The sequence below is a fragment of the Diplotaxodon limnothrissa genome, linkage group LG22, assembly GCF_057381915.1.
Source record: "Diplotaxodon limnothrissa isolate DT_005_m linkage group LG22, D_limnothrissa_male_GT1.1, whole genome shotgun sequence".
NCBI lineage: Eukaryota > Metazoa > Chordata > Actinopteri > Cichliformes > Cichlidae > Diplotaxodon > Diplotaxodon limnothrissa.
Window position 1 is genome coordinate 14,298,208 of NC_140616.1, and position 19,218 is coordinate 14,317,425.

At 39.9% G+C, this 19,218-nt stretch overlaps 2 protein-coding genes across 2 annotated transcripts; both read left to right on the forward strand.

Annotated features, from left to right (window-relative positions):
* Window positions 1-6,038: 6,038 nt before the first annotated feature.
* rpz2 (rapunzel 2) lies at window positions 6,039-8,629 on the forward strand. Its single transcript, XM_085346661.1, has 2 exons — window positions 6,039-6,102; window positions 7,731-8,629. The coding sequence occupies exon 2, from the start codon at window positions 7,778-7,780 to the stop codon at window positions 8,462-8,464; it is 687 nt and encodes a 228-aa protein (XP_085202787.1). The 5' UTR covers window positions 6,039-6,102; window positions 7,731-7,777; the 3' UTR covers window positions 8,465-8,629.
* Window positions 8,630-10,309: 1,680 nt separating this feature from the next.
* On the forward strand, window positions 10,310-18,631 carry krit1 (KRIT1 ankyrin repeat containing). The gene is made up of 17 exons (XM_085346017.1): window positions 10,310-10,438; window positions 12,711-12,880; window positions 13,081-13,237; window positions 13,335-13,427; window positions 13,532-13,661; window positions 13,751-13,994; window positions 14,078-14,193; window positions 14,348-14,491; window positions 14,628-14,784; window positions 15,003-15,110; window positions 16,542-16,698; window positions 16,847-16,998; window positions 17,093-17,259; window positions 17,361-17,448; window positions 17,546-17,752; window positions 18,141-18,257; window positions 18,343-18,631. Exons 2-17 carry the CDS (start codon window positions 12,779-12,781, stop codon window positions 18,430-18,432), a joined length of 2,229 nt encoding a protein of 742 aa, XP_085202143.1. The 5' UTR covers window positions 10,310-10,438; window positions 12,711-12,778; the 3' UTR covers window positions 18,433-18,631.
* Window positions 18,632-19,218: the final 587 nt, after the last annotated feature.

Here is a 19,218-nt window from a genome sequence, read left to right on the forward strand (position 1 = left end):
ATTGTTGGATGACAAACATGTAAAACAACAACAGAGAAAACAGAAGCTGAAGAGCTGTTCCCATCATGAAAACACGCCAATCTAAAAAGCAGTAAAACTGTAACAGTGGAACAGTAGCAACTGATTCTGAACCAGCTCGAGGTCGACCTCTGCTGAACCCCGTGGCCCATTTCAATGGCAGGCTTAAAGCTTTCTAATCCCAAAGCTGAACCAAACATCCACAGCTACTGTGTCAAACCTGCTGATGTGCCTCGCTGTTTGCTTCTGTTCTTACCTGAAACGAGCTGGGGAGCCGTCCTCGGTCCAGTCCAGAAACGTCCTGGGAGTGTCGAACAGGGAGAGCGGGGAGTTGAGGTGTCAGAGGCAAAATTTGGTGATTTGGGAGATTACTGTGGGAACTAATACAGAGGAGGAGTTGAGGGGTGGAAGTGCAGTACTGTGCATGTGTGAGGGTGGGTGGGAGCGTCAGTGCGAGGGGTAGCTGTCCCTGAATATACATAATGAAAATAATGCCAAAGAAGTAGATGAAAAATCCAATTTTATATGTGTTTTTATATATTTTAAAACTTTAATTTTTGTCTGAATTATGGTTTAAAATAGAGAATAAAAACACAGAAATTATCATGTTTCTTTGGTACAAGTCAGTTGTATGCAGTCATGTTACAGCTGAGTGATTTCTCACAGCGTTTATCAGTCTTCATAAGTTAATATAAGCCCAGTGTTAATATTGGAATGAAAATTTCAGGGGAACTTAAATGGATTGAATGGAAAATGCTAACAAGGAAAGATCTACACAAACTGCATCGAAGGCTGTGAGGTGGGCTTTAATTCAGTTAAGGAAGCCTAATAATGGTCACTTCCAGTTCTTATTAAGAAGAGAAGGCACATCGTACCCTCGAATAAAATGCAAGTTTTTAATTGTCAAACTTTAAAGGAGAACTGTTATGCAACGTCCTTATTTTCTGTCAAATATATGCTGTTACAGTGGCAGATGCTAATGTCAGACATGGTCAAAATGATGACCACTGTGAGCCAAAAGACTGCTACAAACACTCCGGTTCAACATTTTATTTTATTTTTAATTATCATGGTTCTGCATGATGTCACTTAGGGGGATAACCCTAATGAGGACATCACATCCACACATTTTTGGCTGTCAGGCTATAGGAGCTGTCCAAACCTTCTGTTTAAAAGAAACAGCCAATAGAAAGAAAGTAGGCTTAAAGAGGGAGGAGCCCAAACATTCTTTGGTTTCATGCAGTGGATGGACTTAAGGGCCACACACAGGGCCAGTATAACATAATTTATTCTGAGAATTTCAAGAATTACCACTATATAGTGTTGAAAGTTAGGCTATTAGGGTCTCTTTAGACACAACAGATGAATTTTTACTCAAATATATTTTTAACTCAATCTAAGATGTATCTGGTAGTGTGTAAACATGTGGAAAAATGCAGATGTTTGCTCAGTTTGTCTCATATCACAGTCAAACATTGCACAACAGCCTAGTCTTTGTCTTGTTTAATCATGTTTGCTTAGCTGTCTCTACATGTCACCAATCCAGAGTGTGTAGAACAGAAATTGCTGCAGTTTTGAATAAATATTTGACGCCAGGTGAATTTGAGCGAAACATAACAAATTCACCTGGCACAGACTGGTAAATATACTCAAGATTTAGATCAAATATAACTATAGGAGGAGCTGCTTATCCAGCATACACTGAATGTAGTCCAGGAAAGCATCAACAGCTCTGTAAGTGAAAGAAAGGGTGGAGAATTATTAATAAATGCAACCACGAGAAGAAGATCAGAAGAACATGCAAAAATGAAAGGAGCATTACAATATTGTCGCTTTTGAAGTCTGTCCAGTTGTAAAGATTAAAGAACCCACAATCTCTCAAATAGCTGACATGTGCTTTTTGGAAACTAGTTTTTACTGGAAATAACGTTATTCATAGACAACCTTACTCAGAATAGCCATATTTACTCACTGACAAATTTAGTCTAGGTTAATAAGTGATGGATGATACCTTAAAATGGAGAAAAAAAATCTGTAATATAAAGGAACAAGAAGTATCTTAAATGTCTTTTAATTTAAGCAGAACTTCCCCCTGTAACTTTTACACCATATTTAAATGATGAATTAATGTCTATGCTGCTTTTTACTCAAATAGTCAGCGGAGGTGGAGTGTTTAATGTTCAGTGTTTATAAGATTTTATCACTGTCAGTGTTATGTGCTGTTTTTATTAGATACTGTAAGAGTATTTACATAATCCTTGGCTGTCCTGATAGTTTCCTTGTGAAAACAAGCAGAAAATATCAAATGGAGCCAAAAACTGCAGTTGGTATAATGGCCACTCAATGGCTCCAAATGCAAGTCAATGGTCAGTGCCATTCATGTCAGCTGTTCATGTTTATGGACAAATACAAAAAGTGGTTTGGGTCTATAGCTAGTATGCTTGTTTATAACTTTCAGTATAACTTGTATATTATTTGCCCTTGCTGAAAATATCTGGCTTTGACCCTCCTGTTTTTATCAAACTTCAAGCCACCTTTCAAGTCTCTCTTTTTTTTGTCTCCTCCTGGAAAAAAATATCTACACCCCATTAAAGTCCTTCCTGTATGAACAAAGCAATTCTGGAAGTGTTCCAGTCTGAGTTTAAAACTCACCGCAGCACCAAAGCCACTCTTGTAAAGCTTTTTAATAATATTCTTTTAGCAACTGATTCTGGTGAATGTGTGCAAGTTGTGCTTTTGGACTTAACAGCTGCCTTTGACACAATGTACTGTGAAATCCTCATCTCCAGGCTGGAGCAGTGGGTGGGCATTACTGGCTCAGCTCTGTAATTGTTTAGGGACTAACTCTATGACAGAAATTTTGTGTCAGCATTGATGGTTTTACCTCTACCTCTGCTGTCCTCCCCTGGGGGGGGAACCACAAGGCTGCATTCTTGGGCTGCTCCTTTTCTCTTTGCACCTGCTATCACTTTGCACTATTTTCTGGAAACACAATATTTCCTTACATTGTTATGCAGACAACTGTCAAGTTTATTTTCCACTTACACACACTGGTGCATACTCTGTCCACTCTCTGCCTTATCAACATCAGGAGATGGTTGTGTCCTTTAGAGTCTAGAGAAGTTGCAGGTACTACTGGGTCTAAACTTTAGACACTCCCTGTATGGACTTTTGCTCTCTGGCCCCATATGAGAAATCCATTATCAGTAATTATTAAAATCCTTTTATTTGTCTTGAAGTCTTTTAATGGTTGTGCCCCATTTTGTCTGTGTGAGCTGCTGCACCCATATATCCCACCTCATTGTCTCAGGTCAGCAGAACAGATGCTTTTGCTTGTTTCAAAGATGCAACTCAAACTCAGAAGGGACAGAGCTTTGAAGTTGTGGCTCAAAAATTGTGGGTTCACTTGTTGGTTTGCAATCTGGTTTAAAAACACACTTTTATTCCCTGGCCTTTGACCCAGTGTGAGATGTTGACTGTGATCTTAAGTTACTTTGTATGTACTCCTAGTGGTATTACCTGATAAGATAGCAGTCCACCTGTGGCTCCAAAACAAGCTAAAAAGGCCGATTCCAGGTTTTGGACAGAAGTCTACATCCCAGTGGGTGACTTTATGTTGACTTCAAGGATGTTTCAAATAAAGTCTAAGGTGGAAATGCTTTTTTAATCATATATTATTATGGGGTTTTTTTTAGCCTTTTTTTTTTTTAAAGAAGCCCAGTCTATCTGTGATGGAACAGCTGATTATCTTCAGGGCAATAATTCATCCTTCATATGACCACCTGTGCCAAAGTTATTTTCAAGGTTTAGGTATTCCTATGTAAACTTAAACATGAAATAAAGTACTTCATACAGAATGTGTGTAACACATATGCTGTGACCGTGTGAATAAACTTGTGTTGTCTTAGGAAAGTTAACCAAAGACTTCAGGGTGTGTCCAGAGGAAGTTTCAGGTGAATGCGAACAGAGACAGAAAATCCTGAAAGTTTAATGTTAAAATTAAATAAATGGTAATATTGTCTCTGACTAGCATCAAGTAAAACTTTATACAGAACAAGACATCACAAAAGTCTTTCAATATAAAAAAGTAAAAATAAAAGACATGCTTGGACTTGTTTGTTGAGCTCCTGACTGTTGTATCTGTTAGAGTTGATGCTTTTGAGATTGTCATTTGTGCTAAGATATATATAACCACTGCTTGTGTGTGTGTGCTGATAAAATGTTTCTCCTTCTATGATGGAAGAAGCAGCTTTGTTGCTGTAATTTTTCCTTACACATTTAGAAACCACAAGGTTCTGTTCATCTGAGGTGCAGGACTGCTCACTTCTGCTTTTTACACACCTTAGTTCGTTGAAAGGTCGCATCCTGTATGGGGTGACTGGAGAGGTTGATAAGAAGTTATGCCTTGTATGGTATGACGAGGGGCCACACACACACACACTCTAGTGTCAGTGTTTTATTTTATATACCAAAGAAAAAAAAAGAATAATTTACGAGTGGATCTTTGTAGCTAATAGCAGAGAAGTCTGCCCACTGCCTCTGGTTGTGTAGGGCTCTTGGCCTTTGGCTGTAGGCACTTCATCTGGACCTATCTTTTCCCTCATCTCACCGTGAGATGCGTAGCCTTGGGTCTTTGTACTCTTGGGACCTACAGACGGTCTATTAAAAATAAAGTTTTCTATAAGGGCAGATGTCCAAATTCAAAAAGTGGTTAATATTTAATGACAGCATAATGACCTCAGGAATCCTCTGGATACTTGAGACTTTGATCCAATGACTCTGATTATCAGAATGGCTTCTCTTACACGATCTGTACATATCTGACACTATTTTTTTTAACATTATCTTCTTCATTATGAATGAAATCAGTTTCATCACGCTCTTAAATCTGCCAGGCCTGTTGCTGTCATTGGCTGTTTTTCCCAGCAGACATTGTACCAGGAAAATCAGGCTTTGCAAGGCAAGTTTTGAAACTGAACCTAGACCAGCCTCTTGTTTAAGGCAGACATTTTCCTTATTTGTTTATGTTGGTAAAACTCAAGATCCTTCTGTATGTGTGTCACCTTGTTCCTAAAAGCGCACTCAGTCTGTGTAGACTTTTTAGGATAATTAGAGGGTCACTTTACCCAAGTTGTAAAAAATTATATTTTCTCTTCCCTTTGGGGTTGTATCTGAATTTCCAGTGTAAAAAGTCAACCAAATCAAAAAATATGGAGAGACCTTTGTAAATAAGAGAGGAGGCGAAAGCTTAGACTCAATTCTGGTGGTCAAAAAGTAACACTTTGTTTGACTTCCTCCATTTGACTTCCTCGTGAACAGATGTAATTTTAAATAAACATAAAACTCTTAGGTTTAAATAACATTTCCTCTTGCTAAACTCTTAGTGCGCCAATATTTATTCATTTATTTTTATATTTTTGTGTCTCAAATGTCGTGAAATGCTAAAAAGAAAACATACCAAAAAAATAAAAGTGTGTACGTAAGTTTTATGTGACTAGTATGAAAAATATTCAAATGAAAGCTGCTGTCAGCAGGCAGTGATACTGTATCTTGAAATGTTCTTTTTCACTAGTAAACAAAGCCATTTCCAGAAACACAGGTTTTCTTTTGTTATTCGTCTCAACTCACATCCTGAAAAATGAATGAACGAATAAATGCAAAGACAATGAATAAATATTTCTTTCATGACGATACTGATACTAACACACATAAGCAGCAAAGACAATAGGGAGACATTTGTTTCTGCTCATTAGGCGCGATGATGCATTTCACTTCATTTTACTGATAATTTCTGTAGTATCTCGTCACCCAAACTGGTTGGGAAGGTGTGTGACCATATGATTAAAACAATGACAAAAGGCAACAAGGGCTGGTATTCCAGCATGTGGTTGGAGCTTCAGCCACAGTGTTTCTAGATGGACTCTCTCAGCCAATCAGCACAGAGCACGCATGACTCACTTCCTTGTATCTGCTCCCTTATTTGGCAGGAAGGGGTTGTCCTTATTTGACTATAGGGTGGAAAATGGTGGAAGGCAAAGCCAGACGGCTGCAGTAGACTGAGGATAACCAGCAGTTTTATCTTTGGTGAGTAAACATCTGCCTTCTGTGCTTCACAGTCTCTGATCTGAAGGGTGTTTAGAGTCTATTTGAAAGCGAGTTTGATAGGGGGGACTGGTAGCAGCATGCTAGGGTGATTCATGTAGGAGAGGCAGAGAATCAGGAAATGAGAGAAACAAGCTTGGAAACAAACAGCAACACAATCCCGAGACTGGGTTTAGGTTGAAGCTGCCAAAAGAAATAGCTTCTGGGATTGAAAGTGCTCAGTAGATGATCTACTGAAGTTCACAACCTGGAGCCATTTCTTTGTTTCCAGTCTTTCTAGTGTTACTACAAATAGACACACCTACTGTTATCCCTGAGTTATTTTTCCAGCACGACAACATTGAGATTGATGATTAATGCTAGAAGTATGACAAAGATGCACTGCTATTAGATGTGGATGCATAGTTTCACAGATGAACATTTACACTGATGTGGTAAGTAATCATTCAGTAAATTGTCTCGGTTTATGCTTCCTAAATGAAAGGATTCGCTTATATCCTTCTTTACGTCATTAAGAATTGATCATCTTTGAGTCTTTAACATATTATTTTGCATAAAAATGTATTTTTTGTGCTTTACTGCAAACAAAATGCCGGTGATTGAAATTATAAAACCATGCTTGTTTCATTTTAGCTGAATACTTCTCTTTAAACTTAAACTATATGTTGTTACAAGTTTTCTAAGAATTACTAACTTTTTTTGACATAAAATGACAAAAGTTTGCTCACGTATCATAGACGTGATTATTTGTGGGTCTTTTTTGTGCTCTGTCACATATGAAGTATCACTGAACTGGACTTTTACTTTGTTAACAAAATTCTTCCTTGTGTTTTTACATGAAAAACTTAGAAAACACCAAAAGGTTTATCAGTAATGACACATGCCTTCCCTGTCACATGTTGCCCATAACATTAAGTGTAAGATGACACCTTTAAGTATTACTCTACACGATATGGTGCATAGGCAGCAGCTGGTGACATGTGTGTATGCCAGCAGTTAGCTTGCTTTTAGTTGGCCTGTGAAAAGGGGGGAAACGTTTGTGACTTAACACACCTGTTAGGTGCAAAACGTGGCCAGGCTTTCATTCCAGCGGGGAATTTTTTTGGAAGGGTATTTAATTGTAGTGGCAAACAAATGATAAAATAGTTAACAAAACATGTCAAAAAGTGGATTCTGTTTATCTTGATGTAGCACTTAGATGACTTCTGAAGAGGTCACTTGGATGAGTGACGGGAGCAGCCATAAGAAAAAGAGGGATTTGCGACCCAGTTCAGAGTTAAAGCTGGTGTGGTCATATGCTATATCTAGCACAGTGTGGATGCAGTTTTAAAGGGCCAGTAAGTAGAGAGGGCTATCTACCAGTTGAAAGATCGGTGGTTCAATCCCTGACTCCTCTAGTCTGGATATCAAAGCAACCTTGGGGAGTATACTAAACCCTTAATTGCTCCAGATGTTTTCGATCCAGTGTCAGTGTGTGAATATTAGGTGAAAAGTTTTTTGGTGAATGAAGCTTTTAAGAAGAAAGCACTTTGAGTGCTCAAATAGAGCAGAAAGGTGCTGTATAAGTATTAGTCTGTTTAACCTTAAAATCTTTTGTTCTGTCTCTCCAGATTCACTCTGTGTGCACTTTTAACTTGGCAGAAGAAAAACAGCAGTGATGGCTGATTCAGCACAAATCAAGAAGACCGCAGCCAAAGTGTTGTGCTGTGTGGAGAAGGTTTCCTCCTTCGCCTCCTCCATTGACCCCATCTTTGGTGTTGTCTCTTCCCTGGTTGGAGTGGCTCGCAAGGGCCTGATGGATGAAGAGGATCATCCTCTGGAGAAGGACTTTCAAGCGATCCACACCAAACTACAGAGCATCTCTCAGAAGAACCAGGAATGCCTGAAGAAGATCCACATTGACGAGGTGAACGAAACCTACGGCAAGTACGAGGAGTACATCAAGCACCAGTACAATGCCTTCAACAACATGGTGGCACTGGTGAAGAAAGATCCAGGCAACGCCACGCGCCACATGGAGACCTTTGAGAAGATTTATGAGAGGGACAAGTCTGACATGAGCCTGGATGTGTATTATCGTGGCGTGGTGGGTACACAAACGCTATTCGGAAAACCGCTGCTAAAAGTGTACTTTGAACACTGTGAAGGCGACCGAGAAATCATGGAGCGCCGCTGTTCACACATCACCCACCTCTTCCACATGGGCCTCATCGCCCTCATGGGCTACACAGCTGTTACAGAGGACGATGAAGATGAAGTGCGCGAGAAGTGGACTGGCAGGGTGCAGGACATCCAGGAGAAGATGCAGGAGGTGCTCAGCGAGTGCAAACCCCAAGCATCCTAAGCCCCACAAGGAGAGAGGACATCCTTTGAGTCTGGTGGTACTAACAAGGGGACCAATCAGGACTCTCAGCTGTGGATTTAAAAAAAATAAATTATGCTATTATATAAAAATATATGTAAGACCAAAGCCATGTTTTCATTTGAGCACTTGAGCTGCACTGGATGGTTGTACTGCAGCATCTTACTTGTTGTCTTGACAATGTATACTGCTTTCAGAGTTACCACTATAATGTTCAGCTGCTTTGTGCTGCGCCTCAATAGATGCTGAAATTTTATACAATAAAATGTATGAATTATTATACAGTCAAGTTGTATATTTGTGAAATAAAGCTGCAGCAAAAAAAATAAAGTCAATTCATGAGGGGCAAGTCTGGAACTTCTCTAATAACTCAGTCTGCTGAGCTGCTAGAAACCAAACCCCACTACACAGTTAATAAACTCACAAGAATTTTATTTATATCCATACTTCAGTTCCTTTTGAAAAGTGGCTCTCTGAAACAGAAACTGCTATCATAATACCAGCAAAACAATTGACTTGACTTCATGAGAACTTGATGTCTATTTAATACATTCCTTTCTTTCACTGAGTTCAACAATGTAGTAATTATTCTGGGTTTAAAGAAGCCTGTTAGAGTACAGACTACATAATTCATGAATTATGATTACGCTTTAAGCATAAATAGCACTGGGGTGAATCTACTGTGCAGCTCACTTGGTTGAGCAGGTGACCCATATGCAAAACCCATATGTAGAGGTATGGGTTCAAGGTTGCCCCAAAACCACCCCCAGTGTGTTATTCCCCCACACTCTTTCCCAGAGTTCCTGTCAGCTTTCGATTTTCCTATATGGAAATTTGAGTCTGCCTGTAAAAAAAATTAAAAAAACAAAACGCATAGTTTCAGATTTCCTCAAAATTTCAGCTTAATAACACAAACCTCTGAAAAATTAACTTGAAATTTCAAGTCGAAGTGATTTGGGAGGTCGCTTTTGACAGTGAGTTTCACCAGTTCTTCAAATATATACATAAATTTTTTTCCCTTTTTATCAGTCAGGGTTGAAGACTGTGAGAAAGTGTGGGAACTAATGTGAGGAATATCAATGATCAGGATATATTTAACACACATTTATCTGTTAAATTTGCTAATTCATTATGGTTAATAAAAGACATCGCTAGCTTAAGTTATACAACTGATCCAATTAATACATACGTTTATTTGCTTTATACACCCCTCTAGCGGAGAAACATCTAAAATATCTATCTATCTATCTATCTATCTATCTATCTATCTATCTATCTATCTATATTAGCTGTTGGCTATAATATTCAATTCAAAATGTATTTTTTATTATCCTAAAAATTGCATATAGCCTTCATAGCAAGCGAAACTCGTACTACTACTTGTAAAACTTCTGAATGATTATTATGTTATTATGTCAAAATATCTCAACATTTCAAAGCCTGTAAGTCAAAATTTGAGCTAATGACCTGAAATTTTGACTTATGGATGACAATTCAAAAAAAATATTTAACAAGCTTCCATAGATTTTTCGGGGGAGGCGGTCTTTTAAGAGGACAATAAATCATATTGAAATTCTGAAAAACTCACAAAATTAGAGATAGATTTGATTTTTTTTTTTTTTAAATATATCCATAAATAAGTCTTACGGAGCACAGCAGACGCTACCTGACGCTCATGCTTTGTTATTGAGTGTACGTGGTCCCCCTCACCAGCAGAGTCCTCTGTCGTCCTGCCGCAGCTGCTGCACTCAAACGTAACGTGATTCCTCTGTTTCTCTGCAGCCCTGCCCCGTCTTAAAAAGGCCTGCAACTACCTCAACCCAAAAATAACTGCTCCTGGAAGCGGTACTGGGGCAACCTCCCGGCTTCAGACCGCTAATTTAACCCAATTAAGACGAGCGGAGAGCCGAGGAAAGCTCCGTTTGGTGGTTTTGAAAGAAAGTCACGTCGCTTTCGGTAAGTTTCAGCTGCTCGGAAAAGCGGAAAAAAACATTGATGAAGATGAATGTAGCATCCCAGCTACTGCTGCTGACTCCCCTCTAAAAGTTCTGTCGTTTAACGTGGACAAGGAAATGTATGACAACTGGTTGAATACGACAGTGTATACCGTGTGTGTGTATAAAATACAACATGTAAAGGTGTCCGTGTAATAACAGTTGAAAGACAGCCGAGCCTGGTTTCCGGGGCGTGACCTGTCTTTGAACTCAACAAGTTTGTCTCTGAGATGACTCTTACTAGTTTTACTGTGTGTTAAATTATATTTTACTTATTTATATGCAGTTCAAAAGTGACTAAAAATAAGATACAATAAATAAAACGGTGTAAATACACTACAAAATTAAAAATAGTAGGTATACAATATGAAATAATAAAAGAATATATATGTAGAGGTATATTTTAAAGCAGTTTGAGAATATTTGAGCTTGTTACATGGTGTGTTATCCTGCACCGTAGTCGTAAAGAGATGGACATGGTCAACAAAAATACTCAGGTGGGCTGTGCAGTGTAAATGAGGCTCTGATGGTACTAAAGAGGCCAAAGTATGCCAGTAAAATATCTCCCACACTGTTACACCACCAGCGGCAGGCTGAACTGTGGATTATTCTGACGCTACCATTTGATCGTAGCAGCAGAAATGCTTTTCCATTCTTCTGTTGTCCAATTATGGTGAGCCCCTGTGAATTGTTCTGTTCTTAGCTGACAGCTGTGGTACTTGGTGTGGTCTTCTGCGTCAGGGTGCTCTTCTGCATACCTTTTACCTATTTGAGTTGTTGTTGCCTTGCTATGGCATCAGCAGGGCATTGTCACCTTAGAACTGCCGGTCACTGGATATTTTCTCTTTTTCTGATTTCTGTGTAAATTTGGCAGCAGGTCTAATCTTACACTTCGTGTGTTTACGAGGTGTTCATTAAATTGTGTGATTGGTTTGGGGGAGGGGGGTACTACCTCAGTGTGGTAAACGTGGTCTTTGTGAATATTTTATGTTGTACAAGACAAAAGGCATCGAGGAGGACGGGGTTAAAAGGTTCTCTATGGTGCACCGCTATGCTTCACAACTCCACAGCTGTTAAGTCAAACTTGAGAGTGAAGTTTGCAGCAGTTCTTACCACACTTACTTTGGGTGCAGCATAAGTGCTACACCCGCAAGTGCTAGAAGACAGCCAGAAACAACGACGGAAACAGAAAATGTGTTCATATGCATCAGCCCTACACAGATACACAGTGAGCAAGTTAACAAATCAGCAGTTCTGGACATTGATCCCAGGTTGGATTATGACATCAATAAGGTTACTAGAAGTGCTTTCTATCCCTTAAAATATATCTGACGTTAGAAAATCCTTATCTCAAACTGACTGGGAAATTGGTTCATGCAATCACATCAAGCAGGTTAGATTATTGTAACGCTCTATTCACTGGATTACCCAACTCATCAGTAGGATGACTTAAGATCACAACATGGCACACAGTCCTTACAGGCACATGAAAGTTTGAGCATATTGCCTCAGTATTGAAGGAACTTAATTTGTTCCCATTAAAATTATAAAATTGCCTTTGAAAGCTTTATTAACTAATAAAAGTATTTTAATGGTTTGCCCTCAACACACCCGGTATATCTCTGACTTGCCCACTGTTTACTGGATGACTGAGAACCTTCACAGACACACTGTTTACAACCCTATCTGACCTGGTCCAGATCCAGGTCCAGATTCCCAGAATTAGATCCAAGTGTGTTGAAGGTGCTTGCAGTTATTGTGGTCCAGTTCTTTGGAACAAGCTCACCTGAGATCAGTTACAACTGTGCATAAATTTAAAAACAGACTTGACCCTTTTTAATCACTAAATAGGTGGTGATGGGGGTGGGTTGCTGTATTTTGCTGTTTTCACTGCCACAGGTTTTATGTTTTTGATCTTCTGTGTTAAGCACATTTAGTTTGCATGTAACTGCAAACTCCCACATGGGTGTGTTCACTTTCTCTGTCCACGTGGTGACAGCATTAAACAACGTTGGACATTATAAAATTGTGTGAATGGGTGATTGGTTTTGGCAGTGAGAGCTGTGGGGCTCCAGGTCGGTCACTTGCTTTGGTGTTGGAATCCAAAGTTTCTAAAGTGTAGGCGCTCTGTGATCAGTTAAACCTGTGTATAGACTGAGTGTCACTGCTCAAACACTGAATTACTTTTCTTAGCAACCTTCACCTTTTTTGATATTTTTTCCCCCATGTTTTAGGCATGTCTCTCCACGGCATTTGGCCCCCATGTAGCATATTTTCTCAGGTCTGAGGAAAAGACGCCACGATGGGCAACAAGGACACCCTCGAGGATGTGTTTGTTGCTGTGCTTCGTCCGAAGAATCAAGTCAGCCTGAGCTCGAAAGAATACAGAGCCAAAGCCTATGAGGTAGGCAGACAATCAGTTAACACACTGTCCTCGACGTCTTACAGTGAGGTGGAAAGAACACTGATGTCCTGTAATGTATTGTTGGTTTGGGCATATCACTGCTGTATGCATGAATAATAAACACCCTTCAGTGAATTCAGACCCACTGGAGTTTCTAACTGAGCCTCTGTTTGCATGTTTTTCCTCTGGCGTCTGGGTAGATCCTTTTAAAAGAAGTGCCTTTAGAGGGGAAGGAGAAGAAAAGAAAGAAAGTCCTTCTGGCAACAAAGCTCAAAGCAGGAGGAGACAAATCCAAATCCATATTGGATTATGTTGATGAAACGATCAAACCGCTCTCCAGTAACCAAAGCTGCGCTGGTGAGGCTGACGCATTTGTGCACAAGCTGATTTATTAAACTGTTGTTTGGGGGGAGAGTTAGGAACCACTGATCTAACCAGTGTTTTTGCTGTGCAGGAAAGCGTGTGGTGCACATGAAGAAATTTATTCTTGAAGGTGACAATGAAGGGAAAGAAGCCTCACTTTTTGTTGTACCAGTCAGTGTTAAAGGTAAGTAAACTATATCTCATCCTGAACTGATCTAGCTAATTTTATTTAACGTTTAACAAAGTTTAAGCTGTGCATGCAGTAGATTAATGAGTCCTTCTATACAGACAACAGCAAGCCTGTCCACAGCCCCGGGAGCCCCAGCTTTTACTGCTTCCACGACATAATGCGGGTGTGCAGTGAGACCAGCACTCACTTCTGCTCCGTCACCTCCAAGATGCTCCTGGCTTTAGACAAGTAAAGAGAAGTCTGTAAATGTGCTCTTTAGCTCTGCGATTTTTGTCAGAGGTAAACGCCCCTTCCCTTTGCTTCTTTCCCCTCCGCAGATGGTTAGCAGAGCAGCACACTGTGCCTCATGCCATCCCTGCTTTATTCAGACCAGCACCCGTGGAGCGGGTGAAGACCAACGTAAGCAATCCGGCTTACAGCAGCGAGGGCAAACTGAGTGATGAGGGTCTGCACATGGGCTACACTGCTCTGGAGATCAAGAGCAAGATGATGTCCCTGGAGAAGGCTGACATGTGCATCCTGAATCCACTCTACGGCTCAGATCTGCAGTACACCAACAGGGTAAGGCTTTATATATGCAAAGAAACATAATTCTTCTGGTGGATTTGGAAACTTAAATCGCCCTCCTTTCGTTTTGTCTGCAGGTGGACAAAGTTATCATCAACCCATACTTTGGGCTTGGGGCACCAGACTATTCCAAGATCCAGATCCCCAAGAGGGAGAAATGGCAGCATGGACCCAACTGTGTGACAGAAGACAAGTGAGGGCTTGTTTTGGTTAACTGCTATCGACTTTGTGTCTAACTTTGTCTCTTTTTGGGGCGCACTGGACAGTCTTGATTAACAACGTGGATGCCTTGAACTGAAGTCATGTTTAGTCACTGTTCTCTTCAGCATAAATTCCTGTCTCCACAGGGATCACCAGTGGGTGGACGACTTTCCTCTCCACCGCAGCGCCCTGGAAGGAGACACTGAGCTGATCTCTAAGCTTCTGGACAGCGGTTTCTCAGTCAAGCAGCTGGACAACGATCACTGGGCTCCCATACACTATGCCTGCTGGTGAGTCTCCTGCTCATCTGATAGCTCAAGAAAGGCTTAAAAGTATCCAAAATTTCTTATTTTCCTGGTCTTTTTTTTTCTTTTTTTTTTTTCCATTACTTATGTTTAAGTTTGATATTTATGTGGTTCTATCCAGGCACGGTAAAGTTGAGGCAACCAAGCTGCTGCTGGAGAAGGGTAACTGTAATCCCAACCTGCTGAACGGCCAGCTCAGCTCCCCCCTGCACTTTGCAGCCCGAGGAGGCCACGCAGAGATCGTCCAACTGCTGCTGCAGCACCCTGAGATCGACCGGGTACAAATTTAACACTTTTTTCTTTTTCTTTTTTTTTATTATTACTTCAAAGAAATCCTGTTGCAGCTAAATGTAACTTTTTTTTTATTGGTTTGTAGTAATAATAATAATAATAATAATAATAATTGCTGATTTGTCTTTTATCAGTATCCACATACTACATAATAAAGTGGTAAACATTAATCACTATGTCATGATACTGACTCCTCCACCAATAGCACATAGAAGACCAGCAGAAGAGATCGCCGTTCCAAGTGTGCGAGGAGAACAAACAGAACGAGTGGGAGGAGACTGTGAAACTTCTGCAGCAAGCCAACAGCAAACCAGTGAGTCACACAGTTACACTATTTGTTATTCCTTTGTGTGGAACAACAGCCTTTTCAGGATGTTATCGAGATAAAGTTTGCAATTATTTCTAAATACACTTCAGCATACTTAAGCCCATAAGTATAGACTTCCCAATGCATATATTTTTGCTGATTGATTTGCAGGCGTTGTTGTTGTTGTTGTATTTTAATGTAACATAATAGTTGTTAAACAAATATGGCATCCTAAAGGCATCACAGTACATAAAATGGTAATAACAAAAATAATAAACAATAAAACATAATTGAGGAGTTTGATGAGAATATAAATGCTGCTTTAGATCCTAATCCAGATGAGGTGGCTGTAGCTCAGGAGCACGTCGTGCACCAATTGGAAGGTTGCTGGGTTGATCCCTGGTTGCTCCAGTCTGCGTGCCAGAGGATCCTTGGGCAAGATAATAACCAAGTTGATCTCTGATGCCACGTTCAAAGTCACCTTTATCACAATTCTTCCCCGTTTTAACTACAGCAGGTCATCTTGACCATGTCTACTTGTCTTAATGCAATGACTTGTTCCCATGTAATGGGTTGTGTTGATAAGCAATTGGAAAGTTGTACCTAAAGTGACTTGTGAATGTAATTCCCTGGCAGTTAAGTTTTTTTTTTTTTTTTTTTTTTTTTTTTTTGATCGCCTGTTGGTGATATTCCTTCAAGAACAGTCAAAGGTGTCAGACATTCCCAGGACTAAGCCATGTTTCACTCTTATTTTGCATGTCATTATTGTCTTTTCCTTAAATAGAAACCAGCACTCCATAAAGAATTATGTTTCTGATATTGGGCAAAGGAATGGCCCTGAGGGGTTGAGTCATGAAAGCTCTGGGATTATAGCAGCAAAGCTTGTGGATTTTTGTAGCTGTGTTTTTCATGCTTTTTCATAATGAGCTAGTCATTGTTTAGTTTGTTTGCTCGTGCCATGTTTAATTAACCTTATATGTTGTTGATATTGAGTCTGGCATAGATGCGTTCACTCATTTTGATATTTTTTTTCCTTGTTTGAAGAAAAGGGGTATCCAGTAAAACACATGCACATGTGCAGTTATAACAACACAGAGCAGACATGACAGCTTCCTTCTGATATAACACTTTTTAGTGTTATAGTATGCTTTAAGTAAAGCGAAGTGTATTGAAATGTTTCCTGAATGTTCAACAATGTTGACAAGTTTTTTTGTTTACATATATATGTATACAAATGTTTTAAAGAGAGGTTTATACTTTTATTTTTAAGAGAAAGATTGTTAACTTGTTTTCTGTTATATCGCGAGAGTACTGTTGCCCGCGAGTTTTTGTTGGTGTGTACGGGGTGTAAGATGGCATAAAGAATAAAGCGTCGTGTCTTTTGACTTTAAACTTAATATTAAGAAATCCACCATTTGTGCTGTTTGTGATCCACAGTACGAGAAGGTGCGCATCTACCGCATGGACGGCTCGTATCGCTCTGTAGAGCTCAAGCATGGCAACAACACAACTGTGCAGCAGATCATGGAGGGGATGCGTCTGTCTCAGGAGACCCAGCAATACTTCACCATCTGGATCTGCTCAGAGAACCTCCGTGAGTCCACTCGTTTCTTTTTTTTCCAAATGTATGTATTTATTTATTTAATTTAGTAACATCAATGCAATAAAGACCAAAAGCTGTAGTTAGTGGTGTCACTGCAAGATCCCAGAAAGATTTGTGTGCGTGTGGTTTTGTGTGTTAGACCTGCAGCTGAAGCCGTACCACAAACCCCTGCAGCACCTCCGGATCTGGACTGAGATTGTGACAGATCTCACAGTGCTGGATCCTCAAAGGGAAACGCCACAGCTCTTCCTCCGCAGGGATGTCCGACTGCCCCTTGAAATTGAGAAAAAGGTAGGTCACTTTCACCACCTAAGCATCAGTGACAGCTCAACTCGAAATGTTTTGAGAGCTCTTCATCAGCTTCCTGCTGGTGGCTTTGTTTCAGGTGGAGGATCCGCTGGCCATCCTTATCCTGTTTGACGAGGCCCGGCACTGCCTTCTCAAGGGCTTCTTCCCTGCTCCAGACAACAAGCTGATCACGCTGGCCAGCCTCCTCCTGCAAATCATCTATGGCAACTATGAGAGTAAGAAGCACAAGCAAGGGTTCCTCAAGTAAGAGACTAATCATATTTTGTGTTTAAATCACTTTTAATATCTGCTCTAACAAACTGATTTATTTGCATTCGGATAAAATCTGTGCTTTATGTAAACAGTGAGGAAAACCTCAAATCAATCGTGCCGATATCCAAGGTGAAAAGCAAAGCATACCACTGGACCAACAGGATTCTTCATGAGTATAAAGTACACTTGTGTTTTTATTTTAATTGCTTTTTATCTTTTAAATACATTTCAGTGTTCCCTGAGGTGACATCAGGTCCTGTCCCTCTCTCACCAACAGGCTCTGAGCACCAGCGAGGGGGTCAGTAAAGAGATGCACCACCTGCAGCGGCTCTTCTTGCAGAACTGCTGGGACATCCCGACCTACGGAGCAGCTTTCTTCACAGGCCAGGTCTACACAAAGGCCAGCGCAAGCAACCACAAAGTCATCCGTGTCTACGTGGGGGTGAACACAAAGGGACTGCATCTCATGAACATGGAAACTAAGGTAAAATGCCGTTTTGCTGGGTTTTTAAATTTTTGTTTTTTTTTATGTTTTAAGCTCTAGTTTGTGAATGTAAAGCTACAAAGCTACTTATTCTTCAGCTTGGTGGAGCAAATGGATAGATGACTATGAGCATGGGCCCTCCCACACGAATTTGCCTGTTTTTAAAGCATATGCAATACGTGCTTGATTGAAGCACAATAGCACAAAGCCGTTTGCATCTACAGAATGTATTTGAACTTGCATTCTTAGATTAGTTAGATTTTTACTTAAATATTCCCTCTGGGATTACCATAGGATAGATTAAACGATAATGCTGTATTTTTGTTGGTTTTTAAGTTTTAGTTGAAGAAGCTTGATGTGACATTTTATTACACTTCTTCTCTTGCAGGTCCTTCTCATCAGTTTAGAGTATAGCACGTTTATATGGCAGCTTGGACATGCAGACCAGTATTTCCAGATACACAGTGGTGACAACAAAATGAACTTCATTGTGCACACAAAACAGGTAATAAAGCTTTTCTTGAAATCCAAATAATATTTATTGAAATATATATGGTTGTTAACCTTTAAGGTCTATTCTTTCCCTTCAGGCTGGCCTTATTGTGAAGCTCTTAATGAAACTGAGTGGGCAGATAACTCCAAATGAGAAAGGCATCACAGACAAATACGCCTATGGCTGAAAACTGTTGAAGAAACTACCTGCCAAAAAAATTCCCAGTTCGGGTTGTTTGTTCCGACCATCATCTGACTGCAGTAACTCTGGAAAGCCTTTCCACAAGAGCCTCATTTTGTACAACTGGCTTAGTGATATACTTCACATTCTCTATTTTAATGTTTCCTGGATTTTGATGGCATGTAAATATGTTTATTATTTAATAAAGTGATTGATTGTATGATCAGATGTGTTTTTCATATTTAGGCAGAAATGACAATGTTATTTTTTTTTTTTTTTTTTTAGAGGAATTCATTCGATGGAGGCTGAAAATCAATATTTGCTTTATTATAAATGGGGAGCACTCTCTCTTCTCTCTTCACTGGGTGAAAATGCCCTGTTGATGCCAGAAGTTGGAGAATAGTGGCTGGGCTGTTTTAGCTGAAAGGAAGGCAACAGTTACTCAAATAACAGCTGGCTGCAACCAAGATATGCAGAAGAGCATCTCTCAATGCACACTACATCAAACATTAAAGCAGAAGACCATACTGGGTGGTCTTCTCTTGCCAGTTAAGAACAGGAAACCTACAGTTTGTGCATCATCACCAAACATTTCCTGGTCTCACCTGGTGGTGTAAAGCTATGGAGGATATTTTCTTGGCATATATATATTTTAAAATAATGTATATTAAAGAACTGAACTTATGAGGTTTTCAAGGCTACTGATGAAAATAAACCTCATTTAAAACATATTTGTAGCCCAGCTCCTGTACTAGTTGCACTCCATCACAGGATTTTGAAGTGGTTATTAGTT